The 19,874-nt window shown below is 38.9% G+C and overlaps 1 protein-coding gene across 2 annotated transcripts in view; it reads left to right on the forward strand.

Annotated features, from left to right (window-relative positions):
- Nucleotides 1-19,874, forward strand: part of BMPR1A (bone morphogenetic protein receptor type 1A) — an 80,273-nt gene that overhangs the window by 49,547 nt on the left and 10,852 nt on the right. For both annotated transcript variants that reach the window (XM_027698666.1, XM_027698665.1), the window contains 4 exons: nt 6,259-6,466; nt 16,362-16,521; nt 18,355-18,457; nt 19,703-19,802. In XM_027698666.1, the coding sequence (XP_027554467.1) occupies nt 6,400-6,466; nt 16,362-16,521; nt 18,355-18,457; nt 19,703-19,802 (430 nt within the window). In that variant the 5' untranslated portion in view covers nt 6,259-6,399. The remainder of the gene's footprint in view (nt 1-6,258; nt 6,467-16,361; nt 16,522-18,354; nt 18,458-19,702; nt 19,803-19,874) is intronic.

The following is a 19,874-nucleotide window of genomic DNA, read 5'->3' on the forward strand; positions in this document are numbered from 1 at the left end:
TTTTTAATTTAACGTATTTGACAGCACTTAAGTGTAGGTAGTTCAAGTGTTTCAATATGACACTTTTCTACAATTTGTGTAGGCGTGCCCTGCAATATAATAATAGAAACACATTTAAAAAGTAGGCTTGTACAAGTATTTGATAGAATGACACAGTACAGAATCTGAAACTTTCTTGCTATGGACTTGGTTAAATTTTACTATCTGACTTTGGATAAACTAAAGCTAACTATAGTTCTTTTTGTATTATGAGTAACAAAATAAAGTTGTAAGAGCTCTCCCAGATCAGAGTCTGCTCCCAGCCTGTCACCTGCGGCTACATGAGATGGTGGCCTTTGTAAACTAAAGACTAATTAATTTTTTGGACTCTATTTAGTTTGAAAATCTGCCCTAGAACCTTCTAACCATTGATTAGAAATTGTCTTCTAATTTCTGATCTAAAGAAATTTTAATGGCTAATCCATACCTACTTGTTGTTGAATGAGTACTTTTCTTCAGGTTAAATAGCTGTCTGTCTTTCCTTGTGATAATTCCTGCTATATTTTCAAAGTGTAATCATTTCCCCACCAACTTTAACTGTCTTAATCATATTATTTTCTTTTCTTTTTGTTTCCTGTAGTGGGTTGACCCTGGCTGGATGTCAGGTACCCGCTGAAGCCACTCTTTCACTCCCCTCTGCAGCTGGACAGAGAAGAGAAAATATAGCAAAGGGTTCATGAGTTGAGATAAGGATCAGGAGAAATCAGTCACTGATTACTGTCACGGGCAAAACAGACTCAAAGTGGGGATCTTAATTAAATTTATTACTAACAGAATCAGAGCAGGGGAACGAGAAGTAAAACAAATCTTAAAACCACTTTCCCCTCACCCCCTCTTTTCTTCTCAAGTTCTACCTCCTCCCACCCCCCAGCAGCGCAGGGAGATGAGAATGGGGATTACGGTCAGTTCATCATGGGTTGTTTCTGCTGCTGCTCAGGGAGAGGAGTCCTTCCCCTGCTCCCGTGGGGTCCCTCCCCTGGGAGAAGTCCTCCATAAACTTCTCCGATGTGAGTCCGTCCGTCCTACGGACAACAGTTCTTCCCAAGCTGCTGCAATGTGGGTCGCTCTTCCATGTGGTGCAGTCCTTCAGGCATAGGCTGTTCCAACGTGGGTCCCCCACAGGTCTACAAGTCCTATCAGGAAAACCTGCTCCAGCATGGGCTCCTCTCCCCACAGGTCAGCAGGTCCCTGCCAGGACCCTGCTCCAGTAAGGGTCACTGCCTCCTTTGGGCATCCACCTGCTCCGGTGTGGACTCCTCGATGGACTGCAGGTGGATCTCTGCACCCCGATGGTCCTGCGTGGGCTGCAGGGGCACAGCTGCCTCACCATGGGCTGCACCAGGGGCTGCAGGGGAATCTCTGCTCCAGCACATGGAACACCTCCTGCCCCTTCTTCTGCACTGACCTTGGTGTCTGCAGAGTTGTTCATGTGTTCACTCCTCTCTTCTCTGGCTGCAATTTTCATCTGCACAACAACTTTTTTCTCTTTCCTAAGCATGTTATCCCAGAGGCATTACTGTCATTCCTGATGGGCTCAGCCTGGGCCAGTAGTGAGTCTATCCTGGACCCATCTGGCATTGGCTCTGCTGGACATGGGGGAAGGAAGCTTCCAGCAGCTTCTCACAGAGGCCACCCCTGTAGCCCCGTCACTACCAAAACCTGGCCATGCAAACCCAATACATCTCCAAATGTCTTTCTTTCCTGTTCTTGAGATAGTAAGGATCAATCCTTCTAGGCATATATGTTGAATTTATCAATCCTATTGTCTCTGTGCTATTAATGCCTTACTGTTTCCCCTGGGAAATTTCCCTAGGAAATACTAGAGTAGTGTTGTGTCTTTCTCCCAGCAACATCACATGGATGTGTCTGATGTTCTGTAATCAGTTGGTGTCCTTGAGTCCTTGGACATAGCTGACTCCTATGCGTGAGCTTTCAGTCTATGTGAAGCAGAAATTCTTCAGAGTTACCAATATGCATGACTTTCCCAATTTCATGCAGTTGTACTTCATTCCATTTCTGTTACTTCGGTTCTTCATGTGATCCTGAATCTTGCATAAAAGCAATGCTCAGCTGAACTGACAATTCATGTTTGTCAGCAAAGTTTATTGAATTTTGCTTTTTGTGCCTAGTTCATTAATGAAAAGGGTGAGTGTTCTTCAATCAAGCTGAATCAAGAATCAAGGTCCTTGAATGTCATTTGAACTAAACTGCTAATCTCTGTTCTTGAAAATACTTGTCTGCCCTGTAGTGAATTCTCTGCTGTTCTTACAATCCCTCTTTCCTTCATCCAAAGCAGTAATTTTCTTTGTGGCACCATATCAGGTTTTTTGTAATCTAACAGGAAAGTTGTCATGCACTGGCTTAGACTGACAGTCCAGTTTATCTCTGGCGTTCTGTTCCAACTCAAAGTTCTGTTCAAAACTGTACTTGTGATTGAGGTAATATGCTTACAGTTACCTGAATCACTTCTTGCCCCAATTACACATAGGAGAAACATTTAATATGTTTTAGTTTTATTTTGGCAAATACATTAACTTGGTATTATATGTACTGCTGCAAATGTTTTGAAATATCTTGTCTGTTGAAATGGATTATATGTTCTAATTACTGTGAAGTCCAAGACTCACATTTTTTCATGTATTCCCCTTTTACAATACTGTCTTTGTTGTTGTGTTCAGCAATATCATTCTTTATTGAAATTTGGAACAGCACACTCATTTGGTTTGGGGATCATGCTGTTAAAAATATTACATAACCACATCTAAAGAACAGTTACTAGTGAACTTGGAGTCATTTTGGACCATATGACAGATCTTGCACACTTCCAACTTCATATATTTGGAATCATACAGAGCATAGGACTAGACTGCCGTGATAGTGCCGTGAATTCACTGCCAAGTTCCACTTCAGAAAGAAGCACACACAGTTTTAATAACAAAAGCGTTTTCTTCAATAAACTCTTATTAAGAAGGATAATAAAATGCATTGCAGACAAATTGGGTGTTACAGTTGATGAATAAGTTACTTTTTAATGGGTCATAGTTGAACACTTCTTCATCGCTACAGTAGAAAAAAGAGAGATTGGGAACTTCAAAATCAACTGATTGACTTATGGGTTTGAATTTCTTCAGCATGATTCTGTTGGCAGAGTAGCATTCCAGGTGTTAATTGGTGCTTTAACACATTTGAAGTGGTTATTTAGTTGTGTCATTTTACATTGTTATATCAGGTAGGTTTTGGAGAAATTCCAGCTGTTGCTCACTTTTAATAGTGTGCCTTAGCAGGGTTGCTAGTCTTCCTCTTTAATGGGAATCCATTAAAGATGGATCCATTCAAGATTGTGTGATTTGTTTTGGTTTTAGTGAAAGATCTTTTCATATGAAGGCCATAACTATGTCCTTTTGGGGTGTGGCATTTGTTAGAAGCACTAAAACACTAGTCTGATTTTTGAAAGTTTTTTAAGCTGTTAAACTACATAGCTGTATTGGAGTGCCAGGTGATCTTTAGAATGAAATGTTTTCGAAAAGTTTTGTTTCTGCACGAGACCAACAGAGACTATTAGAGAACGAATTGTCTTAGCTTGTTTAGCTCAGAAACTTATAGGAAGAAGACGAAGGGTTCAGGGGATGGGTGGTAGAATAGGATATGTGTCCACACTGCAGTTCACATAGTTCTGGGACATGGTACTGTGAATCTCTAGCTGTTCGTTGGTGGCTTAAGCTCACCTGCCCTACAGTGAAGTGTTGCCATCGGTGCAGCAGGGCTCAGCAGTGCTTGTCTGCCCCAGCCTTGCAACCAGCCCTGGGGCCTTCCTGGCTGAGGGGGAACTGTAGCACCAACAGAAAGATCCACCAAGTGATGATGCCATATGTGCATAGGAGTTTTTCTTTGCATCTTTGAGGTATTCTTTTAAATGCTAATAGGCATGCTCAAATTAGAGTGGGTTTAAAATGGGGAATTGTAACAGAATTTGTTCTCTGTTTCATTTTATTATATGGCTTTATGTACATTTTTATACATATTTACATTTTAATACCTATATACCTGTGAAAAGTGAAATATTGATGGAAGGAAGACTCAGGTACAAAATACTGGTTCAAGTGGAGAGCATTATTTCTTGCATAGGCTTGGACAGCAATTTTGGAAACTACCTTAGCTTGTCTCGCTGAACAAAAATCATCATGAAATTGCACTGAGTTGCATTAAAAGGTTGTGGTTTCCCATTTTTTCTTGATTTTTTGGTAACATGCTTTGTGGTACAATGGCAAATACATGTTCCTGTGCCAGTGTGCCCTCTGACGTTATTGAACTGGGGAGCAAGATCCCCAATTTTCCGAAAGTTTAAAACACCCCTATTCTTGAAACATACAAGAGTGTGTTCCTTCTTGAAACTTGCATGGACAAGAAATTATTTTTAAATATACTTTAAACAGGCTATTACGGGGGGGGGGTGGTTTTTTGCTTGATGGAATACTGTAAATAAAGTCTTCATTGTATTACTACATACAGACTGTTGGCAGTTTTCATCTTCCACATGTTTTATTGAGGATTGGAAGTTCATTGCCATTGAAACACAGAATAAAGCAGTATTACTTACAGACTTATGTTGCTGGTCTGATGTTTTATAGCTAGAAGGACGTTCCTTGTCAGCTGTCAGAACTGGTCCCGTTTCTTGTGTATAGGGAGGACTAAGGAGTGAATATTTCTGCTGTCACATTGCTCTTACCTCTACCAGGCCAGGAAGGTCACTTTGAAGTTACTGGTGCTCCAGGTGCCTACAAAGCACGTGTTTCTAAACCAGTCTCATCATAACCTGGCAGCAATCCTGGCAAAGGCCAGGGCTGCCGTGGAGCCTGGGGAGCACAGCCCTGGCTGGGAGCTCGTCCCTGGCTGCCTCTGGCACGGAGGCGCTTTGTCGCTGCACTGGGGAGAAGTCAGAGATGTGTGAAAAGTAGGCCAGGGGTCGGGGCGGCCGCCGCGCCCGCCGAAATTGGAAGTGACGGACACCTCCCGGCTCGGCCGCTAATTTGCCTCCATGTTAAATGCCTCCGAAGACTAATTAAAATGAAAAGTTCTTGGGTCTCGCCGACAGACAGATTGAGTTATTGATGCTGGAAGCGGCCACCAACAGTAATTGCGACCCATCCCCGGGCGAACGCCAGTTTTGGCATTCATGAGCAGCGCCAGGCTGACAGGGGTCAGGGGGGTCAACCCCGCCGAAACAAGAGGCCGAGGAAAGGCAAAATCAGCCCTCTGTTCATCGCTGTGCAGCATTGCTTTTATTGCCATTAACTGTTTAGGTGTTCAAGCTGCTTTTTAGTCCTTTGAGGCCCAATTACACTTCCCTTGTGAATTGCCACTGAAAAGTTCTTTAAGCAGAATGTGACCACAACTCTTGCAGTCTGAAAAAGTAACTTCTTACTCAGCTTGACTGTCTTAGTTGTGTGTTCACCCACTGCATGAAGAGAGTTATATTTTATTTGTGGAGCAAATGACGTGTACCTATAGTAGCATAATTTTTCAGGAGGGATTAATTTGCCCACAACTTGGGGATATCCAGAAGGATGTCGTGATTCTAAATTGGAGTTAATGTTGTCTTTTTTTTGTTGTTAAAGATGTGGTACTGTTATAGGAGACAAAGGTAACGTAAGTATATTAGGTAACTAAACTAATTGTCAAATTTAATACAAATTTAGTTTTCTTCCAGCAGAGAGGCTGGGTGTTTTTGCAATAAAGTTTCTCTACAAGCATTTTTCAACTGGTGGCGTAACATGGTAGTGCTTTTTTCCCATGTAGTATTGTGGATAGTCACCATTGAGTTTCACTTTGAAGAAAAATAATGAAAATGAGTTTTCATGTCTGTAAAGAAAATAGTTTTCTATTCAATCTGCATTAATCTGTTGAATACTATCTATAAAAGCTGTATGCAAGTCTAAAATTATACAACTGTGACTACTGCATTAACATATCTAATATTTTTTCTATAGGAATGTAAAAACATCCCTGTGGGTTTTTACCAGAAGTGTATATTTCAGAAGAACCCTGCTATTCTGTTGGATAGTAAACATGGCTAATGTTTTCTTAATAAATCTTAATAAACATATGCTTTTTTTTTCCAGCCACATGGTTACGATCAATGTGATGAAAAATCTTGAGTATTTTTTCTTTTTTCCGAAATACAGAGAGTTTCTTAACACTTTGTTTTATTGTATCTTTCAGGAAACGAAGGTGGAAAAGTTACGAAAGCGTCTTTGCAGTCAAGCACCAAATCTTGTATTAGGCTTCACCGAACAGACTAAGCTTAACATTTGTCACGCAGAAGGGCCAGTCGCCTTGCACAGGAAGGATTAAAAGTGAACAATGACTCGATTGAGAGTTCATGAGCAATTGCTTGGAGCCTATCTGCTAATCATTCTTCATGTTCAAGGTAAATATGCACTAGGTGAAATAAGTTCATATTTTTGATTCGTAACAGAGATGTGTGTTTTCCGCTGCTTGAAGTGGGATTCTTTTCATTTGGAGTTTCTTTTGCAGGCAGGTGACTTATCTGCCTGACATGCTGTATGGACGCTTCCCTAAAAAGCAGGACATTCTAGTGGTCAGGTATTGTAGTTCAGATTAGGTCTATTTTAGCAAATGCTTAAATAGAGACAATACCAAAAATACATATAAAAAATACACCGTGGCGCAAGTTATATGACCAGCAGAATTGAAGGTTTGACTTCCTGAATTTCAGTTCCCTATACCTGTGCATGCTCGATCCCTTTGAACTTGACTCACTGAAGAGATTGCAGTATGCAGTTCCCCATGCCTTCTGGTGCTCCCAGCAGCTAAGAGATAGTGTAACCAATCTAAATTAGCTTGTTGTGCCTACTTGATGGGCCAAGCTGAGTCTGAGATTCACAAGTAGCCTGCTTTTCAGTTAGTGAAGACACTAATTTGTACATCTGTTGTCTTTCCAGCCACCAGTTATTAAAAGCTTTGAAAATCTGGTTATTAGAACCTTAACTCCTTTGTCAAATCGCATTGAATTAAAAAATAATATTGGGAACAGACCAATGTTGCTATCTCATGCCCTATCAGGAATTGAAGCTTGAGTATAAAGATTATAACTAGTTCTTGGGAAACTCCATTTTATGATTATTTCCTTACTGCTCTGTCTGGCAGATCTGATTCTGTAATTGCTTGTAGTTTAGGGAAGTGGCAGAAACGCAGAATGGTATCTGAGCTGTTGGTGGTACTGCATTGCTGTGGCTGGCACTTGAGCAGTAGTGCTCTGCCTGTCCAGCAGGCATGTACATCCCTCACTGGCCTCTCTGTAAGATTATTTGTTCTCCCAGCTGTGCACCTTTCACGTGTTTGTGCATAGAGCTTTCCGTATGTTTTCAGAGAGACAGAGAAGACTAATTTGGTACTGACATTTAAATACTTGATTATGAAAGGTTTCATATTCTCTTTCCATACTTAGATCAATTACTGCTTAGTGCTTGATTTTATTTTGAGATATTATATGAGCTATTTACTTTCAAGAATCACAATTCAATGAACCCATTAAAATGGGGAGAGGAGGAAGCCTGGTAAGTACCCAAATGACAATCTTTCTGTTCTGTTTCTGGTGTGTATCTGCAATATTAGATTAAAGGATGTAGCAGAGCTGTCTCTTTCAAGGCTGTGCTTGATCCATAGCTTGACAACTGATTTGAAGAGCAGACTTGCAGCAATCTCTTCCCATGTGCTGGTATTTAAATGAATAGTGTCTCAGAGCACATATCTAAGCTTTTTCAAGTCCTACCCCACACACACATTCACAGTTAAGCTTTTGTGGAGCAAAAGTCCTCTCTGGATCTGTGCAGTATTGCACTTTAGCTAAAGGTATTTGAAGCTGCTGTTCTTCCTTTTGAGTTTCCTGTAGGGTTCAGTCCAGGAGGCAGCCGTGAGCTCACTGAGGGTTCTGTATTGTTTGGTACAGCCTGCGGACTTGTAAACACTTTTCTTCCAAAACCGGACAGGTGTTTTTGCATAATTGCCAAGTTCCTTGAGCATTTTCATCTCTTTAACCTGCAGAGGCTAAGAATAGTGTCACCAAACTTCTAGACGTGCTCTAAGCGCTGGTGTTTGGCTTGATTCGGTCTGTGTGTGTTCCAGGAGTGGGAAAGAACATGGGCCTTAGTTTGATACTTTGTCATTGCAGCGAAGATTTCAAGGTTGAAAGCAACAAAACAAACATTAATCCAGGATTCTTCTATCTTTGTCACATTAGTTAAGTTGAAAGAGGAGAATTCTCCAGACCAGTCCCTCATCCTGTTGTGGACATACAGTTTTTAATTTTCAAGAAATAACCTGGTTTTGGGTGTAGTTGAAGTTTGTAGTACCGATTTGCAAATATTTGCAGATAGCTCTAAGTTGCTTAGGTTGGTTATGGACACACTCTAAAGGAAATTTTGGTGAGAAATTAGGAAAGAAATTTTTACTGTGAATGTGGTTAAATATTAGAACAGGCTGCCTGGGGAGGTTGTGCAACATTCATCCTTAGATACAGTCAGAATTTTACTGGAATGCCTGGTCTGATGCCTGGTCCTGCTTTGACCAGGTGGTGGTTCCAGGTGACTTCTAGATGTCTCTTCCATTCTGAAATAGTCTCAGACAGTGTTTTGCAGTGGAGCTTGTTCTACTTGTATTCAAGCAGTTTTGCTGCTTCTTAAAGCAGATACCAGCTTCTTCCCTTGTTCCCTTGAAGAGACTGGGAAAGATATGCTTTGTTCTTTTTGCTGAAGTCATGGTTACCCCTTTGCATTAGTCAATATTTAGCATTTTACTCATAGGCCTTAGCAACTGTTTTCCTCTTTAGATACAAATAGAAATAATATTACAAATATACAGGTCTTCTAGTTACTTAAAATAAATTTACCTTTACTCCTTCCATGACCATATTGCTTAATAATGGTTCAGTAAATAACTTCTAGTAAGTATGATAGGTAAATTAAGCTTAAAGACTGAAAATTTTTTTTTCAACTTCTGAAGAAGAAATTGCCTTATCTCAGAAATATTCTTCCTGACTTTCAGATCAATACTGAGGGAATTCTGAAAGCCGTGGAAAAGTTGAGCTTACTGAAACGTTGGTTCTTTGCAAGTTGCCTGAGGGCTTTTCTTCAAACATGAAATATTTTTGGTTTCCAAGGATGGTGAGTCAGGTCTCTCTGCTTGTCCCTCAATTCATGGAAGAAAAAATTAAGTTGATAGTCACAAAGTATTTGAAATCTTTTTTAGGAAAGAGACAATCTAAAGTGAAAAGTCTCTAAGCAGTGGAAAAATAGTTTCAACAAGGAAAATATGATTCATTATGAGGAATTGAAGAGAATTTGTGTGATTTACAGGAAGAGGAAGGAAAAGCAGAGAAAGTAGAAACACCCAGTGTCTGTGCTTTGAGTATCTGGCACGCAACTAAATGCTTTGCTCCCTTGCTTTTTTTGGAAGCTTCTTCAGAATGGTAGGAATTTCAGGGCTTACCAAGACCTGAGAGAATGATAATAGCAAGTGTGTCTGTAAACGTGCACATATATATACATACCAGATTCCTTAGCAGGTAACTTGAAAAAGCAAGTGGCTGCATGTGTTGATTAATGTCAAAATATTCTTACAATAACAGCAGAGAACAGAGGCAATTCCATGACATTATTGGTGAACAGCTGCAATTTCTCAGGTCGTTACTACAGAGCAAGGGGACCCAGTGGTTACCCTTTGGATTTTATCTTTTTTATAGCTTACGGGACTTATTCACTTATGTTGAGAAATGGTCAAAAATAAGCCTGGGTTGCAGATGGGTATATTTAATAACAACCTTTTCAGTTAAAACTTTTTTGTATTTCCTTTCTTGCTGTGGAGAGCCTTTGCAATATCTTTAAATCTGTGACTTGCTCTGCATCTTCACCCACCTACTTTTGCTGATCTAAGGCAAGACGTTACCAGCTTCAGTTGCAGTTGAGGACTGCAGCAAACAGGCTTTTGTCCTCCCCCTAGTGCAAGTTTTTTGTTCAAAGAACCAGTTTTACTTCTGAGTAAAGTTCTTTCTTCATTGTTACAGTGTACTGATGAGCAAACCTGATCAATATATGTAACAGAGTAGTAAAGTGCTTAAAGTATATTCAAACTTGTTCTCGCAGATTTTGTGCTGTGTTGCTGGTAGTTTACTTTATTTGTGGTTCATCATACCTTCATGTATTCTTCAGACACTGCAGAAAACCAGTGTTATAATCCTTGTAAATTAGTTGACTAAAAATGCATTAATAGAGTTTGATATGTATGTTTATTAAAAGTTAAATTTAAAAATAATTAGTATAAATATTAAATATTAAAATGACCTGAGGTTACTACTGTTCATTAGGGGAGTGGAAAAAAAATCTGTAGAGGTTTGATTTCACTGCTCTAATTGCTTTTATTTAGATATTTGATATGGATAAAATTAATACATTTTAAAACCTTTATGCATTTTCTCAATTTCAGGTGAAATAGTTACTGAATTCAAATATATAAACTAATCTGAAATAAAATATTCTAAAATCTGTAGAATGAAGTTAGAGTTGTCAGTAGCTGATTCATTACTTGAAGACAGTATAGTTCTGTTTACTGATGATTTCCCCAATTAATGACATCTGTCTTTAAAATATGGGTAGTGAACATGTATTCTTCAATATTTGTCTAATTAAAGTCCTTCTAAGGGATTATTAAAAGTTGATCTATTTCTTTATTATAATTTCACGTTTAGTTTTAAGTAACTTTATTCTTTAAAAGTCCATTTAATTTAAATGAGAATGCAGTGTACTTTTTTTTAAAGTAAAATACACAACATTTTCACATCTCTAGCTTTTATACTGAATGCATAAGAACAAAGTAGTTGTCTTCAGAAGTGACTTTTTTGGGGAAGAGAGGTGGGAACAGAGGCTGGGGATTGCTGGTTGGGAAGGTAAGGAGGCAGGGGCTGCCTGTCTGTGTTGAGCACTGGTGTAGCTCCTGGGAGAGCTAGAGGGAAGGAGAGAGGTTTTAAACAAGTAGTCTGGGAACATGCTGTGATTTTTAGGAACCAGTTCTGCTGGAGGAGCTACCTCTAACATGCCTGGTCTTTGGAGATCACAGCCTTGATATATAAAAAAGTACTATAGGGAGAATTATGGTTAAAATGCAAGACACAGAGCTCATAGAAGCATTTACGATACTTTCTTTGCACTCTACACTTTTTCTGATTTTTTTTTTTTTTTTATTATTTTGTCTTTTATGGGCATGTACTAGTATTGTACTTAATCCGTGTCAGTTGTACCAGGGTTTAATTCACATAGCAGAACATGTTAAATCATTATGGAAGTTTGTGATAGGTAAATATGGAGTGGATAATTTTGCAGTGTAACTTAAAACTACCACATTAAATTTTCAAGATATGTCCTTTTTCATAAGGAAGGCGTATCCGACATAAGGAGTGTTGGTCCAACTTCCATCTTTGAGAAGGGCCCAGAGTGGGTGAGCCCTGAGCTGGCCCCAGCGAGCAGCAATAGCACCAGCAGGAGGTCAGGTGAAAATGGTCTTCTGGCATTCTTATTTAAATGTTGAATTTCTTGGAGTTTGCAAGCATAGATCGGAATAGCTACAAAGAAATGCCACTCGTGCTGTAGTTCCGCTGGGATAAATCCCTTTTAAGAATCGTGTACTCTGGAATAGAAATGTTTTTATGGGCAGCATCTATATTACAAACTCAGAAAGCTATCGAGCAACTTGACTGCTGTTGGCCACATTGCAGCTGTATGTGTGGAGGAAGAGGGGATACAGTTAAGTAACAAACTGTAGGCATAAATCAGCTTTTGTATTTGTCTTCTTTCATTTACTGCTGTCTCTGAATTTCTTAATAGAGCTGGGGGTGTTTTTTTGGGTTACACAAATCTATTCTTAGATCAGAAGACTTAATGAAATTATACATGTATCTTGGCATTGACTTGCAACCAGGTTAGCTCAGCTTTTAGTGGTTAGTAACACCTCAGTGTCACGCACAGTATGTTTTAGAGACTTATCCACGCTAATATTTGTGTTTGAAGCCATGCTTTCAAGTAGACTTAGATTTCTGACCTAGTGGAATTTTTAATATCCTGTGCTCCTTTGAAATACATTTTATAGTCTGACTTATTTTCTGTGATTGGAATAGGTAGTGCTTTGAATAATTTATATTTTTGATCAAGGTCTGGATATGATGCTTTGGCAGGCATTGTCCTACTTTAACAACTTATTATTAACTTTTTTAAAAATTGTATTTATAGTATTAAAATAAAGTTTAATTTTAAACAGAAAGCCATTTAAATGTTGTCCTGTCTTCAGCAGTTGTTCACACTTGTAGAAATCTACAACGAATGCAGTATGAATGGTGGGGCAGAGCAAATGATGCAATGGGAACTTGAAGTCCCATCAGCTTTTTCCTCATCATTGTCTTACACTGTATTTATGTGAGGAGAATGTTCCAGCTCCCTGTCACTCTGATATTTTGTTGAATGTTGTAAGTTTTTGAAATGTGGTAAAATGCACATTACAGAGCAGTTTATATGGTTAGAATTATATGATACACAGAAGTATATCATTCTCACAAGGCTGGACAAACAGGCTGCAAGTGGTCCAGGATCTTGAACAAGTCCTCCAGTGTGTGATAGTTCATTTGTTGCTAATGTATATTATTTTGCCCCACCAGATCTGTGCAGTTTACAAGAGGAGGGTAGGAGATGGTGGAGAAAGAAGCTTTGCTGGGTCTGAGGTCTCTAAGTACTGTATTTCAAGGCAAACTTTTTTTCTTTTGAAGCTCTTAATGCACAGCTCTTACATTTTTGAGATTTGTGTATGTGTATTTCTTAGCTGTACTGCACGGTGACAGCTGCATGTGTCATTGAAAAGAAGACATTAATTACATCATCAAGTAGTGTAGTGTCACAAGATCCCTAAAATGTGATCCTCCCTTCCACTGTCCTGCTCCCAGGAGGAAGATACAGCAGTGTGAATGTTTGAGAGGTGGAGGAGCTCTGAGAGTGGGGAGATGATGAGAGCAAGAAGGTGCAAGAGGGTCGGATGGTTCTTGAAGCAAAATGTTATTAAGGCTTATGCTTAGTTCACTCTTGTTCATTTACCCAGTATCTATTAACCAGGAGGACCCCTGGTGGCCTAGTGGTTAGCATGCAGGACTCTCACTGCTGCGACCACGGGTTCGAATCCCAAGTCCCCCGGGCAGATGGTAGCTCGTTAGCCCTGTGAGGCCATCCATCTATGAGAAGGTCACTCTAAACAAACCTACGTCCTGAGGACCTCACTGCCATTGTCCAAGCTTGCTTGGCCCCGGCAGATGAACCTTAGGATTAAAGAGTGGGCTCAGTTCAGCGCAGGCTGTGTCTCACCTAAAAAATCCATTGCGCAGGCTGGAAAGGTAAAAGACCTTTCCCCAAATCTTCGTTCGCGAAGATGGGCCATTATTAACCAGGAAAACTGCTGTGAAGCATCCTGTGACTCCAGGACCTTCACCTACCCTCTTAATACCTCAAGTGCATGGAAGCCAAGTCTTCCCACATTTGACTCCCTTCCCCATGCCTAGCAACTTTAGGATGGACACTAATCTGTCTGGAAGTGCTGAGGATAAATTTTAGTACTGCAGTAAAGGGTACAGTAAGGGATAATATATAGGTGGAGGTGATTAAAAACTGAAGTGATCCCAAGCATCCTCAATATTTTCCTTTTTGCTTCTTTCTCTGGGTGCTCAAACTCCTGTCTAATAAGAGTTTTCTTTACAGTCTTGGAAAGTAAGGATGCATGAGTCAAGTGATCTCCCCCCCCTCCATCCGTTGTGCAGTTTAGGTATTACCTGTAAGATGAAAGCAGGCTACTATGGAGTATTTTTTCACACTACAAAAACAATGAAATTGTGGTCTGTTCCTGCTTTGAATAAAAATCTTTGCCTATAGAAACTCTGCAAAAGACAAAGATGCTGCTTCTTTGAAAATACAGTTATCTATTTTGGATTTTATTTGATATGTGCTGTTCATTGATCTTGTAATACAATTCATGATAATAAATGAAGAGGGAAAAGGTAGTTCATCTCAGCTTTAGTATAAAAGGTTGGTATACCTGTAGTCATGCTTCAGTGTTAGTTTACAAAGAGTAGTACTGCTTTAAAAGATGCCAGACCTGCATAAAAATGTTGTTCTTTTTATTCTGATCTAGAAGAAACCATGCTTTAAGGGTTCCTTGATTTCTTTTCTAACAAATTTTTAAAAATTGCATTCAGTGATCAGGGTAGGAAGGTGGATGAGTGACTGATGAGACATAGATCATAAAGCATTCAGACTTCTAACATGTGGAATGTCCCTGAAGGTAAGGGGGGTTTTATAACATTAATTGGGAAAGATACTTTAGTCATTCAAGAAAACGAGGAAGAAAGAAGACAATATTTGCTCATATGCAGTGGCTTTTCCTTTAAATATGAAGTAGAATTACCTGTTCTCTGAGCAGGTAAGGATCACTTAAATGTGAATATGGAATGTTATATAACATCTGTAGCATGGTATTAAAATGAGCTTTCAGTTTATGCTGGGAAGAAATGTGTAGAAAGAGAGAGGGGACGGGTGGAGGAGCTATTTCAGTTGTGCAAAATGTCTTTGGTTAAATCAGAAATACCTACTGCACAGGTAAACTCAGTTATTATAGCACTGGACTTTATTTCTTGTTAACAGCTCTGTACATATCAGGACTGTTGAACTGCGGCATTACTGAAGTACTGTTTGAAAACCACATTTCAAATAACACATGGCTGAATTATTTGAGAGTTTAGGTAGATGGTGTTGTACTTTCTTAGGATATTCTCTTAGTTGTATCCAAAAAAAGCACAGTTTCATTACCTGGCGGAATCAGGACTGTGCACTAGGTGAGCTGCATTAATCAGATAAGGAAATCTGCAAATCTGCTATTTTCAGAACAATAAGATCAAATTTTACAAATATTTAATCTCACATTTGTCTGAATGACACTGCACAGGATTTTAATCAAGTTTTTCTGCACATCTTTCAAGCAAGGTACAACAGGAGACTGATGTTCTCGTCACTCTAGGCAGGGGTTTGGTAGGTTTGACAGGAAGCCACAAGAATCTGTTCCAAGAGACCATGTTTTCTGGTCAGTTTTTGTTTGGGTTTTTTTCCCTTAGATAAATTGAGATTTTTATTGTGACTAAATTATTTTTGAGAAGTATTGAAGGTAATAGCTGAATTTGTAAAAGCTTCTGTTGGTCCTAACTGGTGTTTTCTTACTTTGCACACTGAGCCTCGCACAGAGACTTGCTGTAAACTGTATCTGAGCAGGTGATAGTTTGTTCACAGCTCTTCTGTCTGTATTTGGTTCATACCCTGAGGACTTGGAGCCAACAGTCCTGTCAGGTGGTGGACAGAAAGAAATTTTCTGTTGGTCAAATTAGGTATGATAAAGCTGGAGGAGACGGGTGAAGATGTTCTCATCTCGTATAGTGATCACAAAGCATATTCCAAGTGGGGCAGATTATGTTCCTAAATTTTTTTTTTCTGGATGTTCTTCACTAAGAAGAAAATAGGTGGATGTTTTCTTCTGAATGCCTACATTCACGAAAGCACATTAATAATATGAACAAGGACAAATGATGCTTAGCTCTCCTACTGTTGAGAAACTGAGGGCTGCTTGGAACATAATGTAGCCCTATTTCTATTCTGTGAAAGCTCATCTGTATGGATGTTCCTGTCATTTACCAAAATTTAATTTGCAAACAAGATTTACTTTAGCTGTGTTTTGAAGTACTAATGCATACAGAGATCAAAAAAACCCAAGAGATTTTGGAGTTATTACTGCTCTTCTATGAGACTCTGAATCCATAAAAAATTACTTCAGTTCAGAAAATTAGAAAATTGCATATTAAGTACGTTCAGTCATGCATAAAATTATTCTTGTTGTGGTTATCAAGCAGTCAGCATTTTGGTTTTCTAAATACATGAATGAGAATGGTTAGAATTTTCTGAAGAAAGCCTGTTACATCACTACTTTTCTGCCCCACCTTAAAAAGGGAAAGAATCTTTCTGTTCAGATTTATGCTGTTAAGGTAAAAAAATATTTGAGCTAGGTATTTCTAGAATAAAATTATTAACTCAAATTTCTGCCATAACCTTGAGAGAGGAAGTTCTTGTGTCTTGCATAGTTTAATTATTTATTAATATAATTATTCTGTTGTCACGTTTTGCCTGTAAAAGTCTTGAACCAGAGAGATGCGAAAATACTTTATTTTTTTTTATGTGCAGGTCAAAATCTAGACATGCTTCATGGCACAGGAATGAAGACAAATTCTGACCAAAAGAAACAAGCAAATGGAGTCACACTTGCTCCAGAGGACACCTTACCTTTCCTGAAGTGCTACTGCTCGGGACATTGTCCAGATGATGCTATTAATAACACATGCATGTGAGTATTGCATTGAGGCTTAGAAAGGCTCTTTGAAGAGGCTCATTTTGGCTTTGGAGAGAGCAAGCTTCCCTCTGGAGAGCTGACCAAGGTTCTCTCAGGTGATTTGACCATAATTGATTTGACACTCACTGGTTCTGTGAAGAGCCAAGTGTTAAAACCCATGGTCATCTGTATGTAAACAATACAGTTTTCACCATAACTTAGAACCATTTGCAACCAGTGACTTCACCCTCAGCAACTACTTTCAAGGGCTGAGTAACCTGTAGTATTTTATAATTAGGTGAGTATTAAGTGACCCAAACCTAAGCCTTCTGATACCACCACTCGTTTACTTATTTTCTCATCTAGACAACATAGCCATGTGCTGAGAATTCTTGTTATGTGTTCATTAGTTATCACCTGTGAAGGAAAGGCAGGGGGAAAAAAAGAAAAGCCTGTGAACATGTAGGGACAGGAGGGAAGTGTTATCTTTGACAGGCATAAAGATCCTAACAGATTCATGCACTGATTATGTGCTTGCTTAAGGTGTTTTTTGTATCATAAAATGTCTTTGGTTTCTCTTCATTTGCAGTTCATGCTTAAGGCCCTTCTGTTTTCTGCCATAAGAATTAATGTACATAGTAGAAAACACGTTACTTGCTACAGTAATTGGAGTCTTCACTTTAACACATAATATTCAGCCTCTTTAAAGCTGTCACTTGGCAGATAAGGCAGTTTTTATGGAACCCAAGGAAGTAGAATAAACACTGCTGTCTTTTTAAATGTAAACACAGGTAATATCTTACAGACATAGTTTTGCACCAAGAAAATGTTGTAGTATTTTGTTTTCAAATCCTTTGGTATTCATTTATTGGTTTTTATTGCCCTCTAGTGTGTGCAGTCAGTATAGGCCTTACTAATTTTTGTCTGAACTGGTGACTGTATAGGTCATTATGCTGATAATAAAGCTGTTAGTTAATGACACTTATATGCAGTGTCCATGTGCAGGGTGTTTTATGGCATTTTGCTTCTCAAATTTGCATCTCTTTACATTCATTTAAATAGATTGTGGTAAAGACAAAATTATTTCTAGATTTGTTTTCCTTAATAAGGGAATGAATGAAGTTTGATTTACTCAAATCTTACTTTTACAGGCATTGAAATCACAGACCTAGCATTGCGATTTGATTTGGGATTCTTTACAAATATTGTTGACATTTTCAGGTAGTATAGAAGTCAAAGCAATTGTATAGTGAGATAGTGAGGAATTTAAGGGTTTTTGTTTTTGTTTTTTTTTTTTTTTAAAGAATGTAATTAACTTGTTACTGTCAGTTTTAGAAAGTGGATTTGGTGGTTTGTTTGTTTGTTTTGCCCTAAAGGCTGAATATTTGAGAGAGCTTATGTGGGAAAAGGCTGGCTAAGCTGTAGATCTTGAAACAGCCACCACACACATACTGGGACTTCCCTTTGAGAGTTTATCACTGTAGTTTCAAACGAGACATGACCGAATTTTTTTTTTAACCTATAAAATTGTGTTAGTAAGCTTTTTTTTAGTCTGCTTTTCCATCCCCTCAGTTGTTCCTAAACTGAGTGTCTGTGGTTGGATATGAGCAGTCTTGAAGAGGGGTGTGGAAGCAGAAAACAGAATATTGGTGAGAAGGCATCCCTGTATGTTCTATTTGAGAATCCTGTGGGGGTCTTTTGTTCTCAAACTGGATGGTAACCACTGTGTTAAAGAAGAATTTTTCTAGATGTTTTCTTTCTAATATTCTTAATGGGTTCATGGTCAACTAATGCTGCATATTAAACGACAAACATGCTGGTAAAGCACAAGTGATATGTTTATTCCAGAACTAACGGGCATTGCTTTGCTATCATTGAGGAAGATGAACATGGAGAACCCACGCTTGCTTCTGGCTGCATGAAGTACGAAGGTTCAGACTTCCAGTGCAAGGTAAAAAAATGAGATACCATTAAAATTTAAGATCTCCTGGAGCTTATGTAGGGAAACTGCATAAGCAGTTTAAATTTCTGTAGTTTACAACTGCAGTTGTAGAATTTTGCATGTTGCCATTTACCACTGAGAAGAATAGGACCAAACAGTCATGAGTAAGTAGTGGCAGGAAGGTGTTTGAGCAAAGACTGGAATAGAATCTTAACTTGTTGAAGTTCTCTGCAGGAGAAACTCTTTGAAAGATAGTAAAAAGTGTTTTTATAAATACATCAACAACAAAAATAGGGCCAAGGAAAATCTCCATCCTTTGTTGGATGCAGAAAGAAAAATTGTACCCAAGGATGAGGAAAAGGCTGAGGTAGTTAATGCCTTCTTTGCCTTAGCCATTTGCAGTAAGACTGGTTATCCTCAGGGCAACCAGCCCCTTGAGCTGGTAGGCAGGGATGGGGAGCAGAATAGAGCCCCTGCAATCCTGGAGGAAGTATTGACCTGCTGCCAGTGGGGCAAGATGGGATTCATCCGAGGGTACTGAGCTGGAAGCAGAGCTCACCAAGCCACTCTCCCTACCCACCTCAGTGCTATCACTGTTTTGGATAATTTTAAATTTTAAAATCCCTAGGGCTTGAGTTTCTGTATAACACAGCTGTCAGTAGCACTGCTTTTTGGAAGCACTGTTGACTTCAGTTATTGCTGTGAGTGTTTAGCATTACTGCAAATCAGACCTGAGGTGTCATGATGACCTCCTGAAACTGTTCTTATTTTTATATTAGTGCCTTACTTTCAGTTTAATTTGCATGCCCCTCCATCTTTTTTATGGTGTTCTGAAGATGTTTTTAAAGCAAACAGTGCTGCTATGATGAGTAGGAGAGAAAAGCTTCTAAGGCGATTGGGGTTTGTCTTTGGAGCAGTATTTATTTAACATATTATTAACTGGTTTTGACTAACCTTAAAAAATTTACAATTTATGAAATAGCAACTTAAGTAGAAACCATCTATTTCTGTTCACCAAGTAGAAAAAGTCCTGTGAAATGTAAAAAAAAGTAACATCTAATGTATGCACTCCCAAGAGATTATATGATGCCTGTCTGCCACTGCGAAGTGATCCTCATATATTAAATGGCATGGTTGAAGTGTTTTTTAAATAAAATAGCTTCAGCTTTTGTCTGTGCAATGCTGTAGCCATAGCACCACCTGTCCACGTTTTATCTTCAGAATGTGAACATTTATTTGATTCTCCCTGAACAGGACTCCCCCAAAGCACAGTTGCGTCGGACGATCGAGTGCTGCCGTACTGATTTCTGCAATCAGGATTTACAACCAACCTTACCACCTCTTGATAGCACAGGTAAACAACTCCTATATGTTAACACTGCTACTAACAAATGCTCTCTATGTAGATTCTGTTCTTCCTAATCAA

Source organism: Neopelma chrysocephalum, unplaced genomic scaffold (assembly GCF_003984885.1).
Source record: "Neopelma chrysocephalum unplaced genomic scaffold, ASM398488v2 Primary Assembly neopelma1_131, whole genome shotgun sequence".
NCBI lineage: Eukaryota > Metazoa > Chordata > Aves > Passeriformes > Pipridae > Neopelma > Neopelma chrysocephalum.